The following is a 25581-nucleotide window of genomic DNA, read 5'->3' as shown; positions in this document are numbered from 1 at the left end:
AGAACTTTTATTTCATTGGGAGATCTCTCAGTGAGGAAGTACCATCTAGCTCTGCAACTAATAATAATAATAATGATGATGATTGCTAGGCATTTCCAAAGTGCATTTGCATGTGTTATATGATCCTCATAATAACCCAGGAAGGCAAGTGATATTATCATCCCTGTTTTACAGATGTGGAAACTGAGGCTACTTGGTCACCGTATCTCACAAAGATCTAAGTTGGCAGGATTTGAATTCAGGTCTTCTAGACTCTGAGTCCCACACTCTGCCTACTGTGCTGCCAGCTGCCTCTGGGTCACTGGAAGGTCAAGGGATATGTCAAGGGGTCACAAAATCAATATGTTTCATGGGCTCAGACTTGAACTAAGGTCTCTCTGAAAATAAGGCCAACTCTCCATCCACCACATCATGCTGCCCCTACACATTGCTTGTAATCAAAGTGTTAGGGGAGGTTTGGTTATTATTTAAAACTTCTTCCACTAAGGTCTTATTCCAGAGCCTCATTGTGCATGGAGATGACCCTGAGTCCTTGAATGCAGTACCAGCAGAACCCAAGTTTGAGCAGGTCCCATTAGACTGGAAAGGTGTCTGTTATCAGAGTGGGAACAGGCTCAGACCTAGCCCAGATAGGTTCAGAATGATTTCTCAGAAGGTTGGCCACTGCATAATGAATATCTGGGGCCACAGCAAAGATCATCCCACTAAGATTTAGAGGAGGCGAAATCAGCAGAAGTCAGTGGAGCTAATGCCCACTGAGATTTCTTAAAGTCCCAAGGGAGCTAAGGCAGTTGTTATCATCCTTATTTTATGAGTGAGGAAACCTCTGATCAATGACAAAATGACTTGCCCATGGCCTCATCATGACTTGCATTACATATTAGAAACAGGAATTATTCCCAGATCTCTTCTGACCCCCACATCCAGCATTCTTTGCCCTCTGTCACACTGGCTTTCCTCCTTTAGAAAAACTAAAAAGGGGTGGCTAGGTGGCACAGCGAATAGAGCACTGTCCCTAGAGTCAGACGGACCTGAGTTCAAATCTAGCCTCAGACACTTAGCACTTACTAGCCCTGTGACCTTGGGTAAGTCACTTAACCCCAATTACCCTGCCTTACCCGCTCCAAAAAGACAAAAAAATCCCCTCAAAATTTAGAAAAAATAAAAAACCAGTCCCAGCACCAGTTCAGAGTCTGAGGGCTTTTGCCTCCCTAACACATCCTTCAGCTCTGAGAGTCTGGAAAACAGTTTTACCTAAATTTCGCCAGCTGTAATTGCATCCTCTTCCTTCTTTCCTTGGCCTCAGTGGACTCAAAGAATCCCTGCCCGCCATGGTTCTTAAGTAGCTGCTTCTGCTGGCAGAGATAAAAATGGTTCATCTGATGCCCACCCTCAACAGTAACCAGGTAGCAAAATGTAATATTTGAAGGCTTTTAACATACTTTTCTAGTAACAGAAAAGGTTCTCTTTAGTCTCCATACCAAACCCTGTCCTGATATAGCAGCAAAGAAAAAGCTAATGAGCTGAAGAAAAAAAAAGAGGGACAATAGTTAAACTCCTATGAGGTTCTACCTGAGCTAAACCAGGAGAAAAATAAGGTATTAATCACCTTTACCTGCACTTGTTTAATGGCTGGTTAATCGTTCTTGGGCCCTCATTAAAGACATATTGTCAGAGGGGTAGATTTCAGCTTGTTGTAAACAACAACAATTAAGAGTGTTAATGGGAATTAGGTCAGTCCAAAAATGAAATGAGCTGTTGAGGGAGACAGCAAGAGCCCCATCAGTGGAGGTCATTGTACGTGGGCAAGATGGCCCCCTGTCAGCGATGTTTGATGGCATTCCTCTTCAGGTATGGATCAGACCAGATGATCTCAGAGAGTCCACTGACTCTGAATTGGTTTTGTGGCTGATTTTTGTATTTTTTAAAGAGACAAACCATTGCGGCATTGTGGAAAGAATGCCAGACTTGAGAGTCAGAGAGGACCAGTAACAATTTCTGTCTCTGACACTTTCACAAGGCACAAGAACCTAGGCAAGTTGTTATGTGTCTCTGACCTTTGGTTTCTTCATCCATAAAATGAGGATGATTAATAATATCTGAATGTCCTACTCCCTCAGGTCGTTGTGAAGATCAAATGAATTGATATATGAATGGGCTTTATGAATCTTAGTGATGTATAAATGTCAGCCATCTCTATTATTAAAGCCTGTGTTTCAGGTCATGCCATGCATTCCATAGAACTGGGCTTTATAGATGACTGACAGGCCTGTGCCCCTTCCATGGAAAATTGGAAGACGCTTTAATAATTTGCGCAGGTGAACTGTCTAGGTGTCTCAGTTCCACCAACCAGGGACAGGCTGAGCTCTGAGCGGTAGATTAGATCTGTATGAGAAAACCGGGATCAAAGAAAGACAGCCACAAAAATGAATTAGTGCTGCTTGAAAGACCACCTTTGAATCTGGAGGAAGGAGATTGAGGTGGAAGCATTCTAGGGTAACACAGTTCTGTAGCTGGGGTTTGCATGTTTTTGACATGGTTCTCAGAGTTGGGTTTTTGGATGGACTTGGGATGCGGGGAGGGAGGAGGTTAAATTAAATAAAGGCTTTGGGAACATCTAGAACAAGATAAAGCAGTTCTACCAAGATCAGGGCTGTTGGATATCAGAGATTAAGAAACTAACTTTGGAAAGTTTCTCGATTGACCATATGGGTTGTCCCAGCCCTGCTTTCATATTACAATGAAGAGTGCTGGATTTGGTGTCAGTGTGAATTTCAGTTCTGTCACTGGGCAGCTAGGTGGCATAGTGGATAGAACAGGAGAAGACCTGAGTTCAAACCTAACCTCAGACACTTATTAGCTGTGTGACCCTGAGCAAATCACTTAACCTCTGTTTGCCTCAGTTTCCTCATCTATAAAATGTTTGGACACCTAGGTGGTACAGTGTATAGAGTGCTGGGCCTAGATTCAGGAAGACTCATCTCCTTGACTTCTGACACTTAACTAGCTGTGTGACCCTAGGCAAGTCACTTCTCCCTGTTTGCCACAGTTTCCTCATCTGTAAAATGACCTGGAGAAGGAAATGACAAATCACTTTAAAATCTTAGAAAACCCCAAATGGGGTCACAGAGTCCAACATGACTGAATAGTAACAACACGTCTACCTTTGGGACCTTGTGTCCCAAGTCTCGGTTTCCTCATCAGTAAAATAAGGAGGTTGGACTAGATAAATTCTTAAATTATCTTCCATTACTTAATCTCAGGATCCTATTAAGAATTTGGGTTACTACTTTGTCAATTGAGTTTAAAAGTCAACCTTAACTATGCTTGTCCAATGTAAAGTTATGATACAATTACATCTACTTTGACATTCAAGGTCAAGTGGAACATGTGCCCGTCTTGTGATATAGAAGTCACCAGGATCCCCAGAGTCTCAGCCATGAGAGTCAGCAGGAAAGGCCTTTCTCAAGGGCAAATGAACCACATTTAACAGATTTCAGCCCTTTTCATTCTACGATTCCATTCACCATATTACTGTCTGTGCTATAGATCTGTGCAGACATATTATGAAGCCTAGAAGATAGCCCCTTGGGAGATGGTGTGTCTTCTTTAATTTTTTATCTTTCCTAGGGCCTATTAAAGGTTATTACACATAATGGACTTTGACTTAATGCTGGTCTGGCAGTGTCAGGGTGTAGAAAGAATTCTGGCTTTGGAGCCAAAAGACCCAGGTTCCCAGTGTGATGGCTTCCCTCACTTTAGTCAGGTTTTTTTAAGTGTGAGTTATTATGATACTCTCCAAAATTCCTCCCTAAATGGGAAATTCCTTCTCCCTACCTCCACCTCTCCTCAGGAGAAGATAAACTCCTGGGAGGTATGGATAATTTAATTTTTGGTTTGGTATTTACTGTGCTTATTGAATGAATGAATGAATATTTTGAATGAATTAATGAATGATTGGATTGGACAGTAGGCCATGTGCTATCCTTCAAGGGGACTGTCCCCATATAAAAGCTGATATGAAATGTGGAGACAACAAACTCTTTATTCTGGGTTTAAATGTTATTCCACTGGTCTCCTGCTAGTCATTAATATCAGGTGCATTCTTTAATAAATTGAAAAGGGAATGATGGACTTCTATTCTAACTGAAGTTGCATTCATATGTAAATGCAAATGAAACCCATTTTGCATCAAATTTGGATATCCTCTGGGAGAATGGCATGGGGTCATTGTTATATTCTACCTCCTTCCCCCTTTAAAATTATGCCTTTAAAATTGGCTCACTTAAATGCAACAAGAGGGTATTGTATGTAATGGACAAATTTCCAGGTCCAAGATAATGGAAGATCAGATAACAGCTTTCCTGTGTAAACAGATTCAGTAATTCTGTTAAAGGCACATTGTCTCAAAATGGGAGACTACAAATTAAACTGTATCAACAGATGGACAAGTACTGAGTGATCTTTCTTTGATCGTTCCATTAGTAAATATCAGACATCAGCTATTTGTTTCCTGCAGTGCAAGATATTTTCTTAGGATTGTTTCTTTGCTTATCAGATCCAATAAAAATGTTTTGTCTGCCACAGATAATTGCAAAGTTAAACTTTACTCAGGGTGGCACCCTAGACTCCAGGAATTTTCACTGGCTATTCCCCACTTTGGAATCTAGTTTCTGTCTTCTGGCTTCCTTAAAGTCCCAGCTAAAATCCTACCTTCTGCAAGAAGCCGTTTCCTTTAACCCTAATATCTTCCCTCTGTTGTTTATTTCCAATTTATCCTGCAAATATCTTGTACAGTTGTTTATAGGTTGTCCCTTCCTCTATTAGACTGGCAGCTTCTTGTGAGTAGGGCCTTTTCCCCACCCCAAGCCTGGGAAACAGTAAATTCTTAATAAATGCTTGTTGATTGAATGGATTAAGAACAGGGCTTGAATCTCAGTTCATCTTCCTAGGAGTCTTTTAAATGGAGCGCCTAGAGAGCGTCAATACCAAAGAGTTGAAGCCATAATCAATAACACTGCTTGTAGTGTCTGTGTACCTGAAGCTCAAAATCAAAGGAAAATTCTTTATTTGGGCTTTTACCCTGATTAATGAGGCAAAATTCAGGGCAAAGAGAATTCAAGCACTTCAAGGTCAAGGGGCTTATCATTGGGGATCAAGGATGGTTTCAACATGGGGCCAGCTTGTATTGGTAACTTGTGTAATGAGAAAGACAAGTCAGATAGGTCCATGTCAGAAAAAGAGGCTAGACTCTAGCATCTCAGTTCCTCTCCAAGGTAGCAAGTATGAGACAGTTTTTAGCTACATATGGGTGGAGGCAGGGAGGAGAGTTGAACAGGTGAAAAATATCAGGGGACTGAGTGATGCCTCCCCCCACCACTGATTTACAAGCTGATCTGGGAACTGAATCAGTATAACTTTGAATAGTTGTTCAGGGTTTTGACTTGAGTTATCGGGATAGTTGTCAATAGAGATGGCTCCTAAGAATTTTCTCACTGATTGGCTAGGACCCATTTTTAAAATAGTCATGGTATAATGCAGTAGCAGGTAGCTAGGTGCTAGGGGATCTAGCACTGGGTTTGGAATCAAGAAAACTCATCTTCCTGAGTTCAAATCCAGCCTCAACACTTATTAGGTGTGGTGAGCCTGGGTAAGTCACTGTTTGCCTTAGTTCATTGCCTGTAAAATGAGCTAGAGAAGGAAATGGCAAACCACTCCCATATCTTTGCTAATGAAGTCTTAAATTGCATCATAAAGAGTCATACGTGACTGAAAACTCAGCAGCAACAACATGATATATTAGCTAAGAACAGTTGACTGGAAACCAGGAATCCTAGTTTTATTGTGGTTTGGGGTGCTAGGAACCCCGAAATGCAAGGGTATAGGGGTCTGCCTTGAAAGAACTTGACCACTAAAGCCTTCTTTCAGTCAAAGTGATGAGGTTTTATTCTGTGCCTCTTGAGGATGCAATAGCAGACTCATTAGGAAGTCTGCCCACTCCTATTGGCAATACAGTACCACAGATTTGCTAGGAATCTTGCCTGCTTAACTGATATTACAAAAAATATCTCGCTTCTTTGACTGAAAGAAGGCTTAAGTGGTCTAATTTTTTCAAGGCAGACTTGCCCTGTACCCTTATATTTCTGGGTTCCTAGCACCCCAAGCCGCATCAGGCTGAGGCCTGCCTCTTTTAGATTCATTTTCCTCATGTGTAAAATGAGACGGTTAGACTAGAACAGGGGTGGGGAACTTGTGATGTGGCCCTCTGGTTCTCAAGTGCAGCCCTTTGACTGAATCCAAACTTCACAGAACAAATCCCCTTAATAAAAGGATATGTTCTGTAAAATTTAAACTCAATCAGAAGATTGCACCCAAGTACCTAGAAGGCCACAGGTTCCCCACCCCCTTAGATTAGAAGATCACTAAGATACCTTACAGCTCTAAATTTTTTGGGAATGCCACTGTCTGATTTTCAGCAGAAAGAATCCAATTCCTGATTAAATCATTTTATAGGTAGGTTCATGTACAGAATTCTTAAATGTTATGCCTGGAAAGGACCTTAGTACTTTCTTTTTTTTTTCTTTTTAAGTTTTTTTTAGTCATGTATTTATTTTTATTTATTTATTTTAAAGCAATTGGGGTTAAGTAACTTGCTCAAAGTTACACGGCCAGGTGTTTCTGGGTGGGTGCTAAGTGTCTGAGCCTGGACTCGATCCCAGGTCTCCCGACTCTGTGGCCAGAGCTCTTACTCACTGTACCACCTGGCCACCACCAACCTTAGTACTTTCTAATCCAAATGGCTCAGGTTAAAGATCATAAATTTGAAGAGAAATTAGAAACCTTCTAGGGGAACCTCTTTATTTTGTATTCAATTCAAGTGAATTCCTCAAGCATTTGTTAGGCATCTGTTGTGAAATAGTCTCTGCCCTCAAGAAACTTACTCTCTGGGGACTATGAAGGAGAAATGCACAGAGATAATTAATACAAAATAAATACAAGGGAATTTTGGAGGAATGAGGAAAGGTTTTTTGGTAAGACAAAAGTAACACCCGAAGGAAGTTTGAAATTCAACAGCTCTAGGGAGTGAGAAGTTTTTAGGTCTAGGTGTCAGGGTGTCTTCTCTACAAGGACCATCAAGGAACCAGTCTGGGTATAATGTAGAGTACATGATGGAGAGTTACATGAAGTCATCCTCAAAAGACAATGTTAGAGCCAGACTGGGAGGGGATTTAAAGACAAACCAGGGAAGTCTGTGTTTCATCCTAGAAATGATAGGGAGACACTGAGATTTCTAAAGACCAGAGAGTTTTGACAAGCAAGTGTTAGACTGGGTCTGGAACACCACACATAATCCATTTGTCCTTCCCATCATACCACAGACTTTATTTAAGGTAGTTTGAATTAGGAAAACTATTTGTGTAGAAGCATAAAAAAATCTTTGTGGATTTTTTTTAAATCAAATAAATGTTCCCAAGTGTTCCCTCTACTTTCAATGATTCAAGAAATATTTATTAGACTACTATATGTAAAACATTGTGCTAAGTAGGAATTCAAAGATTAAAATGGACAAATCTGGTCCTCAGGGAGCTGAAACTCTGGGGTGAGTGATGGAAAAGGTATAAAAGTACATTTCAGGGACAATTGAGGAGGGGGAAGGTCTTACAACTCAGAGGATTAAAGATAGCTTATGAAGGAGATGGCCTCTAACCTTAGAGGAGCCAAGTTTTCTGAGAAACAGAGATGAGGTTGGGGTCTATACACGCAAGAGGCAGAAGATGGATCATCTGGTCTGGGCAACAGCTAGTTGTCCAATTTGGCTAGAATTTAGAGCTCAGTTTGTGAAATGTTGTTGGAAAGGTAGACAATTTGCTGGGCTCTTTTGTCTTGTCTTACTGACATGGAAAAAAATAAAATGAGTAAGAACAGAGGTTTGCTGAGCCAGCCCTTTTCAAAGGGACGCACAAAACACAATCAAGTCTGAGCGCATTCATGCCAGACATTTGAGGAAGGATTTTCATTCCTTCTGTCAGGCCAGTAAGAGAGTCTTTAGCAATCCAGAGAAATCATCTACCTACGAGTTTTTTTATTAACAAAGAATTAAGAGGCAGATAAGTGATGCAGAGAATAGAGCCTGGAGTCATTAGAACCTGAGTTCAAATCCAGCATCAGATGCTTGCTAGCTGTGTGACCCTGGACAAATCACTTCACCCCAATTGTCTTCAAAAAAATAAAGAGTTAATGTAACTCTGAGAAGGTCTTAGATTCAAGAGTTGAATGGAATCATTGAAGACTATAAATGAATATATATGTGTATATAACTTGCTTGTTTTATCTAGATAAATGAACCACAAGGTCTTACAGGGTTTGGATCTGAATAAACAGGGTAGTTGATGTGTATGGATCTGTCCTAAGAAGAATTTGCTCATTGATGGATATGGTCTGTTTTTATAAAATGGCGAGCCATTAACTTAGCAGTGTGATTTTGAACAAGTGACCTCACGTCTCTGGGCCTCGGTATGTCTCTGGGCTTTGGTTGCCAGATCTGCAGAATAAGAATGTTGGACTAGATTGTCTTTAAGATTCTCGTTAACTTTGAAACTTTCTATGATTCTTAGAGAATCAGTTTATGTGGAAACCAAGTTTTCCATAGAATTTGTATATTGCATTCTTGGAGCTCAGTACTAGGAAGTCCCAGAGTTCCAAGAAAGTGGTCATTGCTCAGACTTCACGAAAGTTCAGTGAAAAGAAAATGAGGTATTTTGGGTTTTTGTTTGTTTGTTTTTGCATCAGTGTAATTCTCTTACCTGAATTACAATAAAAACTGGAGAGTTATAATATTTACCTGGAGAGGCTTATACAAACTGATGCTGAGTGAGAAGAGTAGAACCAGGAGAAATTTGTACACAATTACAGACACAACATATGTGTGATGACCAGCTTTGATAGACTGGACTCCTCTCAGCAATGCAGTGATATAAGTCAATCCCAAAAGACTCATAATGGAGAGAAATATGTTCATCCAGAGAAAGAACTAGAAAGAACTGAGTTTATATGCAGGTGGAAGCAAAATACCTGATCTTTTTCCTTCTCTTATTTGGTTTTATGTCCTCTTTACCATTTTTCATTCCAGCTGATACAATCCGTCTTTATAACCTGACTAATGTATAATGTGAAAGTATTTACAGATCCTATACTTGACTATATGCTGCCATGGGGGGGGGAGAGGGGGACAAAATGTGAAATTCTAGGAATTGTGGAATTGAAACCTGTAAACTAAAAGGAAACAAACAAATTAATTTAAAAAAAAATAAAAGTTGGGGGGGGAAACATAATAAAAAAATGAACTATAAAAAAAGAAACCTGGCATTCATACAGGGTGTCTTAAAAGTAATTTGAAGTTGTAATTGCTATTAAAACTTCAAATTATACCATGGCTTTTGGGACTCGTATAGTTGTTTTTTTTTTACTGCTTGAAAGGGGCTCAGATTCACTGATTTGAACCCCATGACAACCTCGTGGATGGGTACTACAGATATACTACTTTTACAGGTGAAGAAACTGAGGGTCTAGGTTAGACATTAAGCAGCTCACCTGTCGTCGTGCAACTAAAAAGTGTCAGAGGCAAGATTTAAACTGAGCTTCCAGAATTCCAAGTCCAGCACTCTCTGCACTGCACCCTGCTGCTGCTTCTCAGTAGAAAGTTACTGAATGGTTTTCTTGTTTGTTTTTTTATGTGTGTTTATTTTTGTGTATTCTTTTTAAATTAGCGGGTTGTCTCTTTTCCATCAGCCAACAACATCTGTTTCTACGGGGAGTGTTCTTATTACTGCTCCACGGAACATGCACTGTGTGGGAAGCCCGATCAAATAGAAGGGTCTCTTGCAGCCTTCCTGCCCGACCTGTCCCTGGCAAAGAGGAAAACGTGGCGAAATCCATGGAGACGCTCATACCACAAACGCAAAAAAGCAGAGTGAGTCAGTCCCTTTTGCCAGCTGTCGGGAGACAGCAAGCAGAAAACAGCTCTCATCTCAGGCAGGGGGGCACCCAAGGCTAGGGACTTGACTCCTAGAAGGTTAAACAAAGACTCACTTACCACTGCAACCTCTCTCTCCTAACCTCCACTCCCCTTTCTTCCCCTCCTCTCCTCCCCTTTCTCCTCTCCTCTCTATCCATTTTTCTCTCTCTCTTCCTCCCTCTCTCTCTCCCTCTCTGACCTCTCCTCTCCTCTTCCTTTCTCTTCCCTCCTCTTTTTCTCTCCTCTCCTCCCTCTTCCCCTCCTCTCTTTCTTCTTATTCTTTTTTTTTTTAATAAAAAGATTTCTCATTTTGAAACCAACCTCACTAATTCATCTTTAAAAGAGGTAACAGAAGGGAAGGGTGAGACAAACTTAAATTCATGAAATAGAAGAATTACAAAATGTTTTTTTTTTTTTTAATGAGCTTTAAAATACTGGTATAGATAATGATTTAAGGTCATATCTCTAGAGCAGAGCCTTGGTAACATTTTTTGTTCTGTTTGGTAAAACCATGGACCTCTTCTCATTAGAATACTTTTAAATGCATACAAATACAATACATGAACTCACAAAGGAAACCAATTACATTGAAATACATCTATCAAAAATTAAATATTTTACCCCAGGCGAAGAACCCCTGCTCCAGAGCTTCAAGGAGCCCTAGAGGCCACCTAGTGCCCCTTCATGCTAAGAATATGAAAGCTGAGGCCCAGGGAACTTAAGTGAAAAACTGTGGGAGCTAGTGAGACTGGGAAGAGAGCTAAATCCAGAGTCACCCAGAACTGGGGCTCGAATCAGCCTCTTCTTATGACCCATTTGACTATAGAAAACAGGTCACTTAACATTGCTAGGCCTCACTTTCCACATTTGTCAAATTAAGGCATTGAACTAGGTAACATCTAAGGTCTTGTTCTACTCTAGATACATGAACCTATTCTATTTGCTGCATAGATAAGGGTTAGTTGTAATTCATCCACTAGTTTTTCCAGTAAGTAGGTATTGTCCACGGGTAGGTTAAACATGACCCTTGTCATCTTGCTTATATTATACTTGTTTAAAAACTCTGTCTTTAGAGATGGTACAGAGGCAAACTTCAAGCTAGGCCTTGAATTTATTAGAAAGTATTATAATCCAAATTAATGAGGCTTTATTTGCCATATTGCTTAAAATAAGTGAGCCTTCAATTGAGATATCAAAAGTTTGTATGAAGACTTTGTTGTAGTTGTATTTATAATGAAATTAGAGTGATGCTTTGGGCCTGAGAAGACTCCTTTGGGCAACAGAAAAGAGAAAAGCCTTTTTTGTACCTTTTCCCCAACTAGAACCAGAGATAAACCTAAGAAGTTGATGAGATTATGTTCAGTACTCCCCACCTTTGTTTTTGGAATTCATTCCCCTCCCCCCCATCCCACCCCTTATTGATGCCATAATTCACTTTAACCCCATCTCTGTATCTTCCCACACTTTGCACGGTACCCCCCCCCCAATATACAGAGATAAGATATCTCCCTTGATGTTCTGCTGGTCTTTTCTCTGTAAAAAAGGGAAGTAATCAATTCACACGAGTGCTAACTAGTTAATGTATTACCTCTCCATGGAATGCTTGGATAGAGAATCCCCAGGGAAAAACCAATAAGTAAACTAAGAGTAAAGAATGGTAGACTTTCAGGCAATAGGTCAGTCGGGGGAGCTATGCACTTACCTATAAGGCTGTCTCTGTCTCCTTTTTACCAAGGTCTCCCAGTTAACTCACTTTTTCCTTTAAAGGTGGGCTCCAAATATTCCTGTCTCTGAAGTTTCTACTCATTGCCCTGAGCCCAATAGATGTTATTACTAGTTTAAGTCCCTAGAATCAGTAGTACTTTTGAACAGAGGTGTCTGTGTGTGTGTGTGTCTGTGTGTATCTAGCTCCCTAAAAGTATGTTACTTGTATAACTGAGAACTAAAGAACTGTGTAGAGAGAGTGGGACTCTGAGAACAAAAGGAAAGAGAGTTAGGGAATATAGTCATGGCATAGCCCTAAAAGCCTTGATTTTGGATGAGCATCTCCTTCCAAATAACTTCCAAAGCCCAACTCAGTGAGAAACGTTAACTAAACCTTTTTTTAAAGATGGTACCAAACCATCCTTGAAAAATGTCATATTCCTTATTCACAAGGAACTTACCACACTGTTGTTTGGTAATTTAAGTGATGACTATTCCTTGTTTTTATTATTATTAATTTTATTTATTTCATTAAATATTTCCCAATTGTGTGTAAAAAAATTAGCAATCTTTTTTAACATTTGAGTTCCAAATTTTCTCCCTCCCCAACTCCCTACTTGAGAAGACAAGCAACTTGATATAGATTATACATATGAAGTCATGCAACATATTTCCACATTAGCCATGTTGTGACCAAAAAAAGAACCCCACAAACAAAATAAAACGATAAAAATAAAGAGGGTAAAAAAATATGCTTTAATCTGGTTTCAGAGTGCATCAGTACTCTCTCTGGAGGTGTACATCATTTGGAATTGTCTTAGGTCATTGTCTTGATCACAGTAACTAAATCTCTCACAGTTGATCATCTTTCAAATATTGTTGTTACTATGTACAGTGTTCTCCTGGTTCTGCTCACTTCACTTTGCATCAGTTCATGTAAGTCTTCCCAGATTTTTCTGAAACCACCCTCATTATTTACACAATAGTATTCCATCACAATTAGATACCACAACTTATTTAACCATTCTCCAATTGATGGGCATCCCCTCAATTTCCAGTTCTTTGCCACCACAAAAAGACCTGCTATAAATATTTTTTGTACATATGGGTCTTTTCCCCTTTTCTGTGATCTCTTTGAGATACAGATCTAGTAGTGGTATTACTGGGTCAAAGAGTATGCATAGTTTTATAGTCCTTTGGGTGTAATTCCAAATTGTTCTTCAGAATGGTTGGACTCTAGTTCACAACTCTACCAATAGTGCATGAGTGTCCTGGTTTTTCTACATCCCTTCCAGCATTTGTCATTCTTCTTTAGTATCATGTTAGCCAATATGATAAATGTGAAGTGGTATCTCAGAGTTTAATTTTAATTTCTCTAATTGGTAGTGATTTAGAGCATTTGTTCAGGTGACTATTGATTTCTTCTTCTGAAAACTGCCCACTCATATCCTTTGACCATTTATAACTGGGGAATGGCTCTCATTTTTATAAATTTGGCTCAGTTCCTTATATATTTGAGATATGACTTTTTGATGATGTATTTGAGATATTTATCAGAGAAACTTGCTGTAATATTTTTCTCTCAGTTTTCTGTTTTCCTTCTAATTTTGGCTGTTTTAGTTTTGTTTGTGAAAAAGCCTTTTAGTCTCATGGAATAAAAATTATCCATTTTACATCCTGTGATGCTCTCTATCTCTTGCTTGGTCAAACTCTTACCTTATCCCTAGCTTTGACAAGTACATTTTTCCATGCTCCCCTAATTTACTTATAATATCACCCTTTATATCTAAGTTATTTATCCATTTTGGCCTTTTTTTGGCATATGGTGTGAGATGTTGGTCTATGCTTAGTTTCTGTCAAACTAGTTTCCAGTTTTCACAGACATTTTTTGCTGGATGTTGAGGTCTTAATCCCAAAAGCTTTGATCTGTGGAGTTGTCAAACTGTTCATTGTTTACCACTATATATTGTGTTCCTAATCTATTCCACTGATCCACCTCTCTGTTTCTTGGCCAGCACCAGATTGTTTTGATAATTACCGCTTTGTAATATAGTTTGAAATCTGGAATTACTAGGCAGCCTTCCCTCACTTTTTTTTTTCGTTGATTTCTTTGATATTCTTGACCTTTAGTTCTTCCAGATGAATTTTCTTACTATTTTTTCTAGCTCTCTAAAATAATTCTTTGGGAGTTTGATTAGTATGGCACAGAATAAGTAAATTAACTTAGGTAGAATTGAAATTTTTATTATATTGGCTCAGTCTACCCATGAGCAATTAACATTTCTCCAATTTTTGCTTAGATCTGACTTCATTTGTATGAAAAGTGTTTTGTAGTTCATATCATCCCTCAGTTTGTCTTGGCAGTAACTGCTTTTCTTATAGGTAGCTAGAAAGACCTTTCTTAGGTTTGATCCTTAATATTGCCTACTGTAGTGTGAGGTTATTTCCCTGTTTTAGTCTTCTTTCAATAAGCAGCCCCTCAAAGCTGATTCATTGAGTTTTCAATTGTCCTTAAAATAAATTGACTCATTATTAAGATGAGAATTGCCTTCATGCCAGTTTTTCCTTTCAGATGGGAAGTGGACCCTGATTACTGTGAAGAGGTGAAGCAGACACCACCATACAATAGCAATCGCATTTTAGATATAATGGACATGACCATTTTTGATTTCCTAATGGGTATGTGTCTGATCCTGTTAAATTAACTATAAAAAGAACTCGAATTATCGGGAGGGCCATGTGTAACCAAGCAATTTTTGATACACAGCATGAATATATGAGCCATAAATTTTATGGAATGCAGACCTACATGAGTAACAAAATAGATTAAAACCATCAAATATTAACACAGATATATTGTTAAAAATCACAGAGCATAATGCTACAGCTTGTTATTTCTGTGAAATAGGTCTTGTGGTCTGAGCAGGCACCTAAGATTTACTGTTTTTATTTTAGTTGTTAGGGCTTAGAGGCTGTACATTACAGTTATTTCTTACTCTGTAAGAACCTGCTCTGTGCAAGAAGCTAACATCTCTTATTTTACATCCTTGAATTTTCACCATCCAAGATTCAAAGCTCTTTCTGGTTCCCTCCGCAGGAAACATGGATCGACATCACTATGAGACCTTTGAAAAGTTTGGCAATGAAACATTTATTATTCACTTAGACAATGGAAGAGGGTAAGGCTTATGTGTTCTTCTAGATAAAATGATAGAATTGTAACATCTCTATCTCTCTGTGAATTCACCTTCCTGAAACCTCAAACATCTGGTATAGCCTGCGTGAAAGTGAAAATAAGCAAAAGAGACCTGTTAAGGAAATAAATGAGAGTTGGAGAGACATCTGTCACAATGTCCATGCACCTGACCTTTTAAGAGAGGCACTGAGCCATTCAAGCCCACTGACTTAGAATTGCATGTAAAATTGAAAATAAATTTTAAAAAATAATTCAACATAAAATAAATTACGCTTCGGATGTACAAAGATAACTGTGGGATAAAAGTGACACCTGACAGCAAAGAGGAGATAGAAGGATTTATAGCTCACCAATAGTCTGGGGCCATTTAGTATAAGGGCAAACAGTACCTTATTTGTCTTAATATCAAATGAGCTAATATATGTAAAGTATTTTGCAAATTTTAAGGGATTTCATATACATATATGTATGTGTATATGTATATATATATATATATGTGTGTGTGTGTGTATATATGTATATATATGTTAGCTATTATTATTACTATTAGTAGTAGTAGTCTCTGTGTGTATCTCTGGATTATGTTTATATTGATAACCCTGAGTCATCAATAAAGGGTTGTGGACAAAAATTTATTAAGCACTTACTCTGTGTCATACGCTGTGCTAACTAAGTACTTTACAAATATTCTCTCATCTGATCTTCCCAACAACCTTGGGAGGTAGGTGATATTATCCCCATTTTACAGATGAAGAAACTGAAGCAGACAGAGGCTAAATGACTTGTCCAGGGTCATACACAGCTAGTAAGGTCTGAGGCAAGATTTGAATTCAGGTCTTGCTCACTCCAGGCCCAACACTATCTAGCTGCCTTAACCCCTTAAAGTATTAAGTTTTGTTCATTGAGCTCTGTTTAAGATCCAAGAAACTGTGCTACCAGCTGTTTTAGAAAGATTTCCCACCCAAGTGGGTAAAATGGGAAATGCTTGGAAACACAAAACTGAAAGCTCCAGTTATCTGGAAAATTCATTTACGTAGAACATCCTATTTCATGGTGAAACTGGATAAATGAGCCGTTACCGTAATTATACTATACAATAAACTGTTTGACAGTTCATATCTCCCTGAATTTCCATCTTTACGCAACCTCTGTTCATTCATCTGTGCCTTCTCTTTTTCTGGTCGAGTCAACTCAACAAAACTCTAGTCAGCTCCAGCATAATGACAGGCTTCTCTTGTGCCAGTGTGTTTTATAGAACACACGTAGATGCATCCTTGACATTCTGTGATTCCCAATGTGACTATATATGTAATATATTTCTTGTTTAAAATAGGTTTGGAAAATACTCCCATGACGAGCTCTCCATTTTGGTGCCTTTAAATCAATGCTGCAGGTGAGTTCCTCTGTGGTTTCTCCCAGTTGTTAATGAACTCATTTCACCATCAATGGTCAATACAAACAGTCCTGAAAATATAAGACTTGAAATTAAATCAGCTCTTCTTCCAACCCCTGCATGATAAGCAGAGCTGTAAATAGTACTGCCCATGTCACAAGCATTTGGTGGGGAAGCATGCTTGCTCCCTGAGAAAGGTATATATCCTTCCCTCAGCGCCCAGTATCCACACCCCTCCTAAATTCCTTGGTCCTCAACACACAGCACAACCACCTACAGGGTCCCATTGTTGTCTCCTTTCCTTGGGCTCACCTTCCTTACCAGATCCCATGGGGCCAGACCTTCCTAAGGGATAACTGACTTCTGTGTGTTTCTGTTGTACTCACTGTGGGGCTGTCCTCAGCATTGCTGCACACCTTCACATCCGACTGAAATTACCCCAAGGAGCGTTATTACTGGCTGCTCCTCTGACCACAAGAAAAGAGAGAGATGATGTGATTGGTACTGTATTAAATTTCATTTGGACACAATAATCTATCATTTTGAGAAAAATAGCAATCAAATTAAAAAAACTGTTTATTTGGAAAATTCCAGTTATTAATTGTTTTCAAAATATGTGGTTTAGTCAGACTCATTGAATTTTAGAACTAGATGAGATGTAAGAAATTATATAATCCAGTGCTTTTACTTTATGGATAAGGAAAAAAATCAGTCCAGAAAGAATAGGAATTATTTTGTTCTCTGTATTTGTGTCCTAGCACCTAGCAGAGAGTACATGGCATGTAAAGGGTGCCTTATAAATATTTGTCAATTGATTGACTGATTGATTGCTCATTATCTCTCAATACGTTAGTGTTAGAGCTGGGACTAGAAATCCCATCTCCTGTATTCTGAGATATTAGGAAGAGAGCCATTCATCTCTCAAGTGATCTTTCTCCTAGGTAAGGAGACCAAGGAAGCATCTGGATGCCTGGGTAGATTTTTGACTGGGAGTAGTAATAAGTGCTTCAAGGTGACCCATTTAAAGCTAACCTCTATTTAAAGCAGCTTTAAGCCAGTCAAAAAGAAGCCAAATTTTTGTTGGGATGGTTTGTGAGAAATCACATTTTTACAGAGATTCCTGCATACACCCAACCCCCTTATCTCCTACTCATCCACCCGCCCATCCAAGTATCTTCCACATCAGAGAAAAAAATTCTGTTTAATTGGTAAGCAATGTCTTCTAAGTAGTCAGAGCAGTTCTGTGAAGACCCATTGGGAAATTGGTCTATGAGAAGATTTTCCTTAATCTACTTTAAAAAAAACCCCAAAAACCTGATCTTCCTAAATAAGATTTTGTGATATAACAAAATGTCCCCTATTTTCCTCTGCTAAGAGTTCTTTGATGATGAAAATGATAAATGATGATGATAATAATAAACATTTATATAAAACTTGAAAGTTTACAAAGCATTTTAAATACATTATCTCATTTGATCATCACAACTTAGGGGCTGTTATCCCCATTTTAGAGATGAGGGAACTGAGCCCAAGAGAAGTTAGATGGTTTGCCTGGGGTCATATAGCTAGGAAGTGTCAGGTATCAAACACAGGTCTTCCTTACTCCCAAGTCCAATGTTTCTCTATTATGTCACCTAGTTATCCCCAAGGACATATGTTTTATCCTCTTTGTGTACCTCATCGGTTGTCTGCTGCACTAAAATATGAAATTAGCTGCCTGCATTTTAGAGTTGCTTTCATTTATTATTGTAATCATTATGTATGTACAGTTGTCTCTGCTCTTTTTGCTCTATCTCCATTTATACAAGTTATTTCCATGCTTCCCTAAATTATTTTTTGAAGCTGTACTCATATTTTATTCATTCGCAGTACCATTGGTCATTCAGCTATTTCCCAATCCATGGGCACCTGCTTTGTTTCTAGTTTTGTGTTTTGTTTTGCTAGAACAAAAGGTGTTCCTATCACCATTGCACTCTTTTCTAAAGGGTGTATAGTGGGATGGGATTTAGGATTCTGGTGGTGGGGGGTGGCTAAGCCTATTTTCCGATTCTGTATCATTTGCCTTGGGGGTATACTAGAGACCCAGTGACATAGCCCACTGTCCGCCATTCATAGGTTCCTAGAACCATAGATTGAGAGCTGGAAGGGGCCCTAAGAGGCCATCCAATCTAACTCTTTCATTTTACAGATGAGAAAATGGAGCCTTAAATGGATCATGTGACTTGTCCAAGGTAATGTGACTTGTCATAGAGGTAATAGGTAGCAGAATCAGAATTTGAATTCCCAAGTCATGACTCCAAGTTCACCCATTGCTTTTTCTGCAGTGCCATACTGCCTTTATAGAATCCAAAAACTGGAAGAGAATTTCCAGAGCATCTAATCCAACTCCCACTTTCTTGGGGAAGAAAATGAGGCACCGAAAGGGATTTGTTCAAGGTTATATAGGGAGCAAAGTCAGGAATTAAACCCAGATGCTATCACTACAAATCTGCAATTATTTACCACTGTCATTCAATCAACAAGTAGTTGCTGGGGATATAAAGGCAAAAGTGAAATTGGTGCCTGCCCTCCAAGAGCTTGCATTCTATTACGGGAAATAGCATCACACACAAATATATACAAAATATATGCAAAGTTAAATACAAGATAATTTCAATGAGGAGTCACCAGCAGCTAATGCTAGGCATTCTGTTCTAATAGTATCTTCTTCCTCTATCCATATTGATAATTTTTGAGTACAGAATTATACCTGTAAAAGAGAGCCAAGATTATGGTTCCTTTGATTAGACTCAGAGAGATGTCATCTTAGACCTCCAAGAGGCAAAAGGAGAGTAGTCCAAAAAACACTGGATGAAGAGTCTGAAGATTTGAGTGTGAGGCCAGACTCTGCCCCTTACTAGCTATGTGACTTTGGGAAACATCCTTAAACTCTCTCCATTTTATACTACAGTGATTTTTGTACTATAGACTTCACTGCACTTTTATGCAGATCAAATGAGATAATGTATGTAAAGTGGTCCGTGATCATAAAGCTGTGGTGAGTGGTTCCCATTATTGCACTCTTTATAGGTAAATGTTCAGAAATGCCTTCCTGGCTGGCAAAATAAGGTGGGAAATTGGGTACCTTCCTTTGTGAATAGCTAAAATGTGGCTAATGTTATATTAACACCCAGGACTGTAGGAAATAAATTTGAGGTACTATTAGAATTAGTCTTTAAAGCTCCTCTTCCTGTATTCCTCTCCCTGCCAGACCCCCAGGGCCTTGGGCTTTTAGGTTATCCTGGTTTTACCCCCAGGGAGGGAGAGACTCATTTATTCACTGGTGTTAACTCATTGATGGACTGCTAGGTGGATAGAGCCCTGGACTTGGAGTCAGTAAGACTCATCCCGAGCTGAGTTCAAATGTGGCCTCAGAACTTACTAGCTGTGTGATTCTGGGTAAGTCACTTAACTTTGTTGTTCTCAGTTTCCTCATTTGTCAAATGAGCTAGAGAAGGAAATGGGGTCACAAATAGTTGGACACAACTGAAAAACGACTGAAGACTTTTGAAAATGTGTGTGAATATGTATGTTTGTATGTATGTATACATGTGTATACATATATATACACATACACATAAATGTGCTATACATCTCCAGGACATGAAGAGTCAGATATGAAAAACAGCAACAGTGTTAACTGATTGGCACTGTAGTGTTAGACAGCTGCCATGTTACTTGTAGGACTGCAAGGGAAAGAAAGCTAGAGCATCAATACAAAGGAGTGAATCACTAATGGTAGGATTTCAGGAATTTGCAGGGGGAACCATACTTTCCGGTGGCAGAGCTTTTCTAACACTTGACTTTTGTCCACTTCCACATACTTCTCCAAGACTGGATAAGCATAGAATGTCAGAACTAGACAGAGGATATCAGATATCACCAAACTCAGAAATACTGAAACTTTTTGGTCTTGGGACTCCTTTTCACTCTTAAAAAAAATTATTTTTTTTTCTCCCCCCACAAAAAGCTTTTGTTTCTGTCACTTTTCACAATATTAGAAATTAAAATGTCAATATCATTATGAAAATTGTTTTGACCTCAGGGACCCCCAGGGTTTCCAAACCACACTTTGAGAACCATTGACCTAAAACCAGTCAATGTCTTTTTAAGATTGCCCCAGAAGATCAGAGGCTAGAGCTATAAGACTTTTAAGACCATCTGTTTCCAACTTCCTCATTTTACAGAGAAAGAAACAGGCCCAAAGAGAGATGAAGTGATTAATCCAAGGGCGTACAGGTAGGAAGTAGAAGTTTTCTAAGGCTAGATCCAAATCCAAGACTCGGAAGTCACTATTCCACACTGTCCCTGTTCAACAATCAGAGGAACATATTCTGCCCTAGAGAAATAAAGTGGTTTACCCATGGTCATGCATCTAATTAGAAGGAAAGTCTAGAATGCAACCCATATCTCCAGAATCTTAATCCACTTTCTACCACACACATAGAATCTGAACTATACAGAAAGAACTGAAAAACCAACTAATAAAACAGTTTGCCCTAGGTCACACAAGAGGTGAGGGCGGAGTTGAGCATGGATCCCTGCAAGGATGTAGTACTAAACAGTAATAACCAATTTCTGTACCTGGAGGAATCGGCAGGCAGCAAAGGTTAGGTGGAAATGGTTTGCCCCACAGGGGAAATCAAATGTCTCCCTAAATACTATAATGGTTCTAAATTGCTGAAGGAAGAGGAAGTGCCCTGAGGACAGGATCCTACAGTAGAAGGTGAAAGAGAGGAGAAGATATGCTGCCTGATGTAACTGGAACAGAGCAAGGGGGAGAGAAAACGCCCCTTTTCCCCCTGCCCCAGGAAGGGTAGAGTAGGGGGCAAAGGGAAAAAAGCTACAAAGACAGAGGTCAGTGCTGTTCCTAGTACCCTTTAAGTGCCCTGTTCTGGAACAGAGCCCTAGTCATTCCATCCTAGATCACCTAGATTGCCAAGTCAAATAGATTATAGCTTTTTTGTTGAGTTGTTACAGTCATGTCCAACTCTTTGTGACGCCATTTGATCTTGGCAAAGATACTGGACCAGTTTGCCATTTCCTTCTCCAGCTCATTTTACAGATAAGGAAATGAAGGCAAACAGGGTTAAGTGACTTGCCCAGAGTCACACAGCTAGTGAGTGTCTGAGGCCAGATTTGAACTCAGTCCATCCTGACTCCAGGGCCTGGCACTCTATCTACTATGCCACCTAGCTGCCCTATACTATAGCTAGATGCTGATGAATATAAATCATGAATCCCATAACGTGGTCACATTATTTGAATTTGCACTGCATATTTCCATTGGGCTGGAGCCAATTATAATATTTTACACAATTATAACTTCAAATAGTTAGAATTGGAATACATGGGGACCATTTCATTATTCATAGTAACCCAGACTGCCTTTTCCATGCCTCTTACCCTTATTACCCAGTCTAGCTGTCATTCCCCAAGAGCCAACGGAGTGTATCCATCCTCTGTTCTGGTTTGCCAGAAGCCTGGAGAATGACTCTTTTACCCTTTCTTTTCCAGAATAAGGAAGTCCACCTACTTGCGACTCCAACTGCTCGCCAAGGAAGAATACAAACTGAGTGATTTAATGGAAGAATCTTTGCTCAAAGACAAAATCGCTCCCATTCTCTACCAGTTACATTTAGAGGCCCTGGACAGAAGGCTACGGATTGTTCTTCAGGCTGTTAGGGACTGCATAGAAAAAGATGGTTATAACAGTGTGGTTGAAAATGACTTTGACACTGCCAACACGATCACAACCAAGAGGTAGTGAAATTAAAGCAGCGTTGCTGTTTTTACGAGTGAAGTGAGGAAAAAGAAGAAAAAAAGTCTTGCAAGAGACTATGTGTATGCCACTTTGTGAATTCAGTGAATTCAGAATCGAGATATAATTGTTCCCCAAGTAGGTAAAGACACTCTGAGAAGGATTAGATAATTATGAAATAAGTCTAAGGCAATGCTTACAATTAGTTCCCTGAAACAATATGAAAGAGTTGGAAAAAATATTACGATCACTGACAGACGAAATGGATTGGTGGCAAATTGCATTTTGTCCTTTTTTTTGTATAGAAAGGAGGCCTTTGATATTTTGTATTTGCATATGGTATCTATATATGTGTGTGTGTCCATACGTATGTATACTTGCATATACATATGTATATAATACACATGCATATATATATATACATATATATATATAAACCACAGATTTACATACCAAATTTTACAAAGGAGAGGCAGCATCATCTGCTACCTCACCATTCACACCAGGTGACATCCACTTGGTCAAATGTGTTAATCCGTCACGCACTGTCCTGTGCTAGCCCTGATCCAAGACAACAACTCTGGGGTGGGCGTGGGGGTTGGGCCTCAGCGCTTAAAGAGTTGGGAGGAAAACTCTGAAAGCTCAGTGGTTAATCCAAATGGAATTTCAATAACTATTCATTTTCAGAAAATACTTGAATGTTGGTTTTTACAAAGTGATGTAAAATGATGAGTCGTTCTATTTATCCATCTTTAAGTAGCAATCCTGACCTTTCTAGATGGGCAAAGGGAAGCCGCTACTGTCCTGACTTTGCTTTTGATAGTTTGGTGTAAATATATACATATATGAGTAAATTGCTATCTGCAGCCATAGGCTTACTTTTGCAGCATTTTTTTTTTGTGGAATTGTTTGCAATGTGGTACAAGTATAATAAAAATATGGCAGATGTGTAGCTGGACTGCTTCTGTGGGTTCCTTTTTAATTACAGGGCTGGAGAACCTTAGAACTTTTTACTTGGAAGGGACCTCGGATAATACTTCTCCCTGCCTGAAGCATGGATTCCCTCTTCAGTATCTCCAATTACAACAAAAATAGCTGTAACACTTTAAGGTTTGCAGAGTGCTTTACAAATGTCGCACTTGATCCTCACAACAACTCTGGGACTAGGGCCTATGGTTCTTCCAATTTTATAGATGGGGAAATTGAGGCAGACAAATGAAGTAACTTGCCTAGGGTAACACAGCTATTAAGTATCTGAGGCTGGGTTGGAAGTCAGGTCATTCTAACCACAGATCCAGAGTTTTATCTATTGCACCACCTAAATGCCTAATTTGGACAAGTGGTCATCTACTTTGTGCTTGAAGAAATGAGCATTCAGCTGTAATTGTTCAGAAGGGCCCCCTTTTTATTAAGCCAAAATCTTCTCCTCTATAATCCTACTCATTGGTCCTTGAAATAAAAAGTCCTGACTCTATTTCTTAACAGCTCATCAAAAACTTGAAAATACCAAATTATCACCCCCTAAGATTTTAAAGGGTCAATTAGGTGGTGCAATGAATAGGGTGCTGGCCCTGAAGTCAACAACACTCATCTTCCCTGAGTTCAAATCTGGCCTCAGTCAGACACTGATTAGCTGAGTGACCCTGAGCAAATCACTTCATCCTATAAAATGAGTTGGGGAAGGAAATGGCAAACCACTTCAGTATCTTTGCCAAGAAAACCCCAAATGGTATTGGACACAACTGAAAAATTACTGAACTGAAGACTTTTAAAATATTTGTATGTGTATATACATATATACACATGTGTGTATGCATATATACACATGTGTGTATACATATGTATGTATATGTGTGTGTGTATGTTGGACATCTCTAGGTCCTTCAGTCAATGAAGTGATCTCAAGTCCCCCAGAGAGGTACCAAGTATAAAGTCATGGCCTAGAATATAGGATGGATTTGACTAGAATCCCCTGAATATTAATCAAGCATTTACTAAGCACTGGACAAAGACAAAAATGATCATCTTTGTTCTTTAGAATTTTATATTCTAGGGGTGGCCAGGTAGCTCAGCGAGTAAGAGCACCGGCTCCAGTGTCAGAACGACGAATCCCGGGCTCAGACACTTAGCACCCACCCAGAAACACCTGGCCGTGTAACCTTGAGCAAGTTACTTAACCCCAATTGCTTAGGGGCAGCCAGGTGGCTCAGCGAGTAAGAGCACTGGCTCCAGTGTCAGGATGACCTGGATCAAATCCGGGCTCAGATACTCAGCACCACACCCAGAAATAACTGGCTGTGTAACCTTGAGCAAGTTACTTAACCCCGATTGCTTTAAAAAAAAAAAAAGAATTTTATATTCTATCAATATTATCCTATAAGATTCATGGCAAATAACCTTATTTTCCCCCTTCAGTGTTTAGGATTAAGGATTTAGAGCTGGGAATAATGACCAGCACACTTATTGAAGGTATCCTTGATTAAAATATGAAAAGGAAACAGGCGAGTGATTTAGTGAATAACATGGATGGAAAAAAGGGAGGGAAGGAAGAAGTGCAGGAGGGAGGGAAAAGAAAAGGGAATAAAGGAAGGGAAAGAGGAAAGAAATCGGAAGGAAGTGAAGGAGGGACGGAAAGAGGGAGGAGGAAAAAAAGATGGAAGAATGAATTAATTAATGCAAATAAATGGAAGATAATCTATTCAAATGCAAATATATCTGGCTGGATAATGTTTAAATGGAGATATATCTGGAGGATTATTTTAGGTTTACAGAAAACCATGCTGAAGCCACAGGGCAATGGATATAAGACAAATCTAGAAGATTAAGACAGTTAATTTGTTCATCAAACACTGAAACACTAGATAGATCCAGGGGGTGTGCTCGTGACCTTGAAGTATGTAGTTTTAGGACAAGTTAAATATTTAAAGTCCTCTACACCTTTTGAGAGTGGATAGTGAATAAACAGAACTTGTTCCTGCCCCCCTCCTGCCCTTGGTGATACAGCCAATGCTGACCCGCTTTCTGTCCCTGGCACATGATATTCTCTCTCCTATTCGCATCCATTTGCATTTGTCATAGCTCCTTGTTTGGAAGGCATTCTCTCTTGTCTCTGCCTCATAGAATCCCACTCTTTCTTCAAGATACAGCTCAAGTGCCATCTTCTGCTTTTCCTGATCTCCCCCCACTGTAAACATACATATATAGAGATTTACATACAAAATGCTAGGCCAGCAATCAGGAAGACTAGAACTCAACAGCGGCATCAGACACCTAGTAGCTGCGTGACTAATCCTAAACCTCTGCCTCAGTTTCTTTAGCTGTAAAATGATGACAAAAATATCTACCTTGATGATTGTTTTGAGGATCAAATGAAATAATTTTAAAGCCTTTGGCACAGTGCCTAGCACATAGTAGGTATAATATAAATGCTTATTCCCTTTCTCTCTCTCTCTCTCTCTCTCTCTCTCTCTCTC

The 25581-nt window shown here is 39.3% G+C and overlaps 1 protein-coding gene across 1 annotated transcript in view; it reads left to right on the top strand.

Moving 5' to 3' along the window:
- FAM20C (FAM20C golgi associated secretory pathway kinase) overlaps positions 1-23060 on the top strand; it is a 144052-nt gene extending 120992 nt beyond the window's left edge. The window contains exons 7-11 of the mRNA XM_069084875.1: positions 9790-9970; positions 14292-14398; positions 14817-14898; positions 16249-16308; positions 21865-23060. Coding sequence (XP_068940976.1) covers positions 9790-9970; positions 14292-14398; positions 14817-14898; positions 16249-16308; positions 21865-22114 — 680 coding nt within the window. The 3' untranslated portion in view covers positions 22115-23060. The remainder of the gene's footprint in view (positions 1-9789; positions 9971-14291; positions 14399-14816; positions 14899-16248; positions 16309-21864) is intronic.
- The last annotated feature ends 2521 nt before the right edge of the window (positions 23061-25581 follow it).

The sequence above is a fragment of the Petaurus breviceps genome, unplaced genomic scaffold (assembly GCF_028583685.1).
Source record: "Petaurus breviceps papuanus isolate PSGF00001 unplaced genomic scaffold, PetGlider_PUasm1.0 175, whole genome shotgun sequence".
NCBI classification, from domain to species: Eukaryota; Metazoa; Chordata; class Mammalia; order Diprotodontia; family Petauridae; genus Petaurus; species Petaurus breviceps.
This window is presented reverse-complemented; position numbering and strand designations above follow the sequence as displayed.